This window comes from Populus euphratica, unplaced genomic scaffold, assembly GCF_000495115.2.
Source record: "Populus euphratica unplaced genomic scaffold, PopEup_1.0 scaffold265.1, whole genome shotgun sequence".
NCBI lineage: Eukaryota > Viridiplantae > Streptophyta > Magnoliopsida > Malpighiales > Salicaceae > Populus > Populus euphratica.
Window position 1 is genome coordinate 190,587 of NW_011500148.1, and position 6,944 is coordinate 197,530.

At 32.4% G+C, this 6,944-nt stretch overlaps 1 protein-coding gene across 1 annotated transcript; it reads right to left on the reverse strand.

Moving 5' to 3' along the window:
* Positions 1-5,664: 5,664 nt before the first annotated feature.
* On the reverse strand, positions 5,665-6,523 carry LOC105110847 (60S ribosomal protein L21-1-like). The gene is made up of 2 exons (XM_011006024.1): positions 6,239-6,523; positions 5,665-6,148 (listed from the first exon to the last, which is right to left on the reverse strand). Exons 1-2 carry the CDS (start codon positions 6,473-6,475, stop codon positions 5,891-5,893), a joined length of 495 nt encoding a protein of 164 aa, XP_011004326.1. The 5' UTR covers positions 6,476-6,523; the 3' UTR covers positions 5,665-5,890.
* Between the last annotated feature and the right edge of the window lie 421 nt (positions 6,524-6,944).

Genomic DNA, 6,944 nt, shown 5'->3' on the forward strand with positions numbered 1-6,944 from the left:
ACTTTTGACTTTTTCTAAGCTTATTGTCTCTCTTATAAGAGTTATCTCGCTTAGGAGACCTTTAAGATAAATTTTCTTTAGAGAAACATGTGTAATACACTTGTCATGTCCACTTGAATATGGTTCTTCTTGGCCTACTTTACTTTAAACAAGTTTATGTTCGGTAAAGCATATGATTTTTTTATAAAGCTCTTCCCTTTACTCCACTTATCAAGGCTTTAAAATTCATAGGCTTGATTAATTTTTTGACCTTAGGTAATTCCTTATTAAACCTCTTAAGGTATGTTTGTGTGGACTCGTCATTTATCTGAATGACTTTAAAAAGTTCAGTGGAACTTTTTTTAGTTGAGGTACTTGTGTTGAACCATGTCACTAGCTTGGAACAAAGGTCATTAAAGCTTGTAATAGAGCCTGACTCCAAATTATTATACCATGCACATACTAACCCCTAAATGGTTATGAGGAGGATTTTTCACATAGCATAACTATCTTGGATGACCAATTCCAACTTATTCCGTACATTTTGCATGTGTTTCTTTGGATCCACGAGACTATCATAATTATCCAAGTTCATCTTAGTAGAAATATAACCATTAGGTATACATGTATGTAGAAATATCAATATTAATGTTAAGGAAGAGTTTTAAATTTGATAAGGGAGTGTGGACATTTTCATGTATATACTCTTCTACAAGTTGTTTTCCATTACTATGTTTATAGGTTTTTGGTATGGAATAATGAGATCGATAGCTAGCCTTCATCTTACAATGGGCAAATGTGTGTTTAAAATACTCATTATATGCATGAGCATCATGATGATGTTCACACTTATTGGAAGGGTTTTATGAGCGATGAGGCTGAAAGCCCTCATTGTTTCATTCTACCTGTACTCATTTAGGTAGTGTTAATTGTTTACAAACCCTGGATATAACCTGTTGATATAGAGGTGTATATGAGGGTGTTGTCACATTTGTTAAGACTTTTTAAGGTGTAAAGTATGATTCGGCCTTTGAGTTGCTAATATAACTTAGGTTAGGAGTTGAACTTTGTTGACAAACTATTAAAGGGTTGGTTAGGCAAAAGTGTATATTGTGGCAGGGAGGTATGTTACATATTCTATTTGAGGAGTGCCTTGATTGTTTACCATTGATTATTATTAGGGATATTAATAAACATATGGAGCATTTAATGTCTTTTTGATAGTTCCCCATCGATGTACTAATTAATGATGTCCTAGAATCTGATATGGTTAAAAATGAGGTCATTTGATGTTTGCAAAGGATTAATCATATGCTCGTATCAATATTTCCTCTTAATAGCCTAATGAGCTTACAATTAATGGTAAGAGTCATAACACCTATAAAACAATCTATTTTGATGGTATTTAGAAACCCTATAATGATGAAGTCAATAACTGTTAGATAAAGGATTTTGATAAATCAAATAAAGAGTTTTAAATTTCGAGAACAAAGGTGTCTGTTATTGTTTTGATATGATAAATGTTCTAATAATTAAGATATGAATGCTTGAGAGTAGAAATTTATGAACTTTTTATTTAGATGGCTCAGGGAGTACTTATAATCTTGAACCTTGTCATTTTGATAGAATAAAGGGGTTGGAGTCATTTTATCTTGATTACATCAATGAGAGATAAAAATTCCTTATATATTATTAATGAGAGAAAAATATCCCCTGCAGATCATTAATGAAATAAGAATACGGTAGGCCCTTAGAAGACCTTTTATACATTTATAGATGTGAGAAGAGGATTATTTTTTACATGAATAGTTCATGTTAGCAATTTTAAAAATAAATAAATAAAGTCTTATGGTCCTAACATAGATTTATAATGACCTTCGTATCAATGGGGTTTGACGTGTAACCAAGCCTGGGGGAGATAAGTCTGGCAACTCGACAAACTCTCATTTTTTTAGGCTTCGCATATGGCTAAATCCAAGTATATTAGATTTGACAGTTCATCAAACCTTCATTTATTCAGGCTTAACACCTGGTTAAACCTAAACATGTTGGGTTTGGCTCAATATATTGCCGAACCCAAATATGTTGAGCTTAAAAACTCGTTAAACCCACATTCACTTAGGCTTCGCACGTAACCAAACTTAATTATATCGAGTCTACAGTTCGCCAAGCCAACATTCATTTGGGCTTAGCACATGGCCAAACCCAAGTATATTGAATTTGGCCAGACTTATGGTCACTTGGGTTATCATCTTGTTATGGTTTTAAGATTTTTCACTTAATAAAAATATTGAATCATCACCAATACTATACCTTTTTTTCTTTTTAAGCAACTTACCTCTACTATACTGAGGGCTTATAGATCAATTTTTTGACGAATACAGGAGATTTAATCAATAAAGAAATGGAGAGAACAAAACTCCATAAGCATAGTAGCCCATCGTCCCACGCTGAGGAGCATAGCAATAAAATGTTTGGTAGCCAAGCTTAGAAACAATGTGTGAAATGAAAAGGCTAGAAAGACTAATGCTTTATATCACCTTAACTATATGAACTCGAAAAAATACCTAAACCAAAGTAGATACTTTTTTTTCTAATGATATGAAAGGATTTAAAATCTCTTGACGTTGGAGTTTTTCATATATGATCGCATGACATGACATGACATAAAAATATCCATCCTCTAACCCCAACTAGCTTGGGATTGAGGCTCGATTGTTGTTCTTGTTCATTGTGAAACACTAAACTCCAATTTGTTTAAGTTTACTTATTCTTCTACTTCTGTACAATCTTAGTGAATCTAAATTCAAAGTGTTGTGCTTCTAGCCTCACTCTCACTTCTAGGATGATTTTGTACATGGTGGAAAATCCTGATACCACCTCTTGCTAATTGTTTTTTAGCACCCAGGGAAGTCTGACCTTGACCATTAATTAAGCCCACGCGTTTTAGTGTATAAATCTTTTTCAACTTGAGCTAATTATTTTTTTATTTGTGTGAGTGTGTAAAATCACAATGTTAAAGATAATATCGGGATTGGAATAAACATAATTAAAGCTTATAATTTTTTCCTTCAGTTTTTATCAATTTAAATTTCTTTTTTAATAAAGACGTATAAGAAAATTGTATTTTAGTCTTAATTAATAAATAGTATAAATATTATCTATTATAATCTTTAGAAAAACTAAATAATATCACGTTATAGAAAGAAAGGATAAACATTAGAAATCTTTTACTTATTTTTTTTAAATCAGTTTCAAAATCACAAATAACAACATTTAAATTTCATTACTTTGAACAATATTTTTTTCTGTTTGGAAATCTAAAAAAAAAAAACTAAGATGGAAACCATTTTCTTACTAAGGCCCCGTTTGTTTGCAGGAAAGTTGTTTCCTTTTGGAAAGTGAATTATGGGGAAAGTGAATTCCGGGGAAAATGAATTTCTTAAAAGGTAAGTATTTTTCGATATTTGGCAGTGTTATGGAAAATAAACTGGAAAACACTTTCCAGTATTTGGTTATGTTATGGAAAATGAACTGGAAAATAATTTATTAATATTTTATTTTTCTCAAGTTTATTAAAATAATAAGGAATAAATCTTACAAATTAAAAAGTTGAATAATAATAAAATTGAAAAAAAAATTCATAAATTATCTCAAATAAAATAAATAATAATCAAAACAATAAAGATCAAATCTTAAAAAAAAATGAAGAAAGTAAAATAATAATAATTAACATTTCATAAAGTATTTCAAATAAAATAAATAACAATCAAAAGAACGAGGACCAAATTTGATAGAAAAAAATTTCAATAAAAAAATAATAGGAGAAAAGCAAATAACAATTATAAAAATGAGGACCAAAGTAAATATAAAAAACATAGCCTAAGGTTTTTAACCCCATGATTTTTTCTTTATTGAAAGTTCTACTAGAATTGGAATGTCAATACGCTATCTAATATTTTTTAAATAGACGTCAACGAACTTAAAAAACTCAAAATACTAAAATTTTACTATAGTAATTTAGGATAGAGGAGGGTTCTTTTAAAACTTTTATCCATATTTATTTTAATCACTATAAAATTAAGTTAAATATATGTCAAAAGCTAACCCGCAGGGCCAGAGGCCCGTATGATTGTGCTTCTCTATAATGACAATGACATGTACCGGATTCATTCTTGTTTAGCACTATGTTACAGATTTAATCACAAATATTTATTATTATTATTATTATTAAACCCATCTAATGGGCTAATCTTAAAATATTCTGATTGTCTAGAAAAGTTGATTCATTTAGTTGACTTCCCAATCGAAAAACGACTGGTTTGATTAATAAAAAAACATTAAAAAAAATACAACCAAACTTGTTATTTATATCAAAACTTGGCAGTCTAGAGGTACCTATAAAATAAATACAATGATGAAATTAAAAAATAAAAATAATAGAAAAAATTAATTAGATTTGATATATCCAATTTAATAGAACTAAAAACAACTCAGTTTAAAATATTAAAAAAAAAGAAGAGGATAAGATTGAAAAAAAAAACAGAAGGGGTTGGATTGAAGAGAGAGAGAGAGAAGATGTTTCCAAGTATTTTAGTCGTATCAGGTAAAAAAAATGCAATTCTCGACAACATATACTTTTCTGAAAGGCACGTTATATCAGTCCCACTCAATCCGAGCCTTGATCAATGACAATGTACCTAAAATCCTTGATCTCGAGCATCAGAACGTATGTTCTCCCCTCAATGATCATTATCGCAGTACGCCTTCAAACTTTTTCATGACATGCCACATGCAAGGAAATAAGTACCTTGTGATGAATGTGATGAAAATGCAATGTTACTGTCACATGATGCTCTTGTTCTACTGAGAAAACACATTGTTATGCAGACACTTTTCATGCATTTACAACTCAGAAAAATCTCAGCTTAACCCCAAATTTACCACATGAGAAATGAATCAAATGTAAAACATAAAAAGAAGCGGATTATGAAAAAGTTCCATCATTAAAATCCACATCTCATGACGTAACCAAACAAATAATACAGATAGCATCGCTGTCCCATAATGCTGGGATTCATCGTTTTATTCACTGGAATACTGAGAGTCAATAACGGAGTGTTAATTTTGGAGGACGAAGAGGAGGAGGAGGTGTCAGAAAAACCAAGAAGGCTAAGCATCAACAAATTCCAATATCAACACCTCCAGAGCAAGACTTAAAAAGTGTAGATAATTTACATTTCCAGTAATCAGTCACATAAATACACCTGAAAGTAGAGCCTCCACGTTGGTAACCGTGGTTCAAAGCTCAATTGATGGCAACCAGAAAAAAAATGGTCTTTAAGGAAGATGAAAATCCAAAATGGTATCAGAACAAACCTCAAACTCACGAACAGCGATCACAACCAATTGCTACATTTCCAAAGACATTGAGGACATTCTCAAGCAAAGCATATAAGCGTATAATATTTTCAAATCTATCGGAAGCAATAACAAGCACAATGACCCACAGAACCCATTCAACTACATGTCCAAACTAATTCCTCAACAAGCCAATAAGAATGGCAAACCAATTGCTACACCCAAATGCATCATTTGCCCTAGCAAACACTCACAGCAGCAGAAACAGCAACAATTCAGATGTGCCAGCAACATGGAAAATGCAAATTCATTAAAAGAAAATCAGACTGAAACCCCCAAATTAATCTATTCAGATTGATACGTAGTCAATTTCATCAGAACCAAAGGAAAGACATACATATCTCACACGAAAGGATAATGCTAAATAATAGTAGTCTACTTTGTATGAAGCTAAATTACACATAACAAAAGTACAAGTTCATCCACGTCTCACAAAACACGAGAAATTCTTGATAAAAATGAAAGCATAGGAAATCATAAATAAGAAAAATCAATAACCACCCTTGAGATCATTGACCACATCATAAGGAATAGGAGTGACAGTTTCAAGAGTAGCACCCTCCAACATAAATCCAGGCTTAGGTCCTTGAGGCTGCCTCTTAGTGCTAATCTTTTCACCACAAGCTTTGGCCTCAGCCTTCAACTCATCATTCTTCTTCTTCCTCAACTTAAACTCCTCCCTGCACCTCGACGGCTGCGCATGCTCCACCCTAACATGAATTTTCTTCCCAATAATCCTATTCCCAACCTACAAAAGTTTTGACTTTTAGTTTTCCAAAATCGTAAATGAAGAATGAAAAACTACATAAAAAGTTAATTATATTGATAGATCTCGTGCCTGCTTGTTGATGACGACACCAATAGCGCGCTTGGTGACATTCCAGACGCGACCGGTGCGGCCATGGTAGAACTTGTGGGGCATGCCTTTGTGAACCGCACCGTTTACCTTGATGTCGACATAGTCGCCTACCTTGTATGTTCTGAGATAAGTAGAGAGGGGGATGTAACCCTTCTTCCTGAAGGGACGAGCGAAGAGATCTCTGGTCCTTGATCGCACACCGTGTCCAGCCGGCATCCTTGCTGCTGCTGCTAATATCACTGCAAAGGGAGAAGTTAGCAGCCTACATTTTCTGGCTTTTATATGGTACTCTCATTTTTTGATGCCCTAATTGGCGTCTGGGGTTTTTTTTTTTTCTACCCGGCTTTTAGGTTTGTTGATGGGCCTAGTTTTTAATCTGAAGTGATGGACCTCTTGTGCTGGCCCATATAATTATTTAACAATTAATCCCAGTTTCAAATTACTTGTAAATGTGGGCTGTAGTGGCCCAATAAAAAATGAAGACCATTGAGAAATTTCAAATGGCTTCGACTTGTGTGAAATGTAAAATATATATACATATACATATATATATATATATATATATATATCACAAAATAGCTTAATCAATTCCATGGAAACCTTGATATTCTTACTTACATCACCTATGATAGAAGGAAAATGTTAATTAAAAAATTATGAGTAATCATCATTTTACAATTTTACA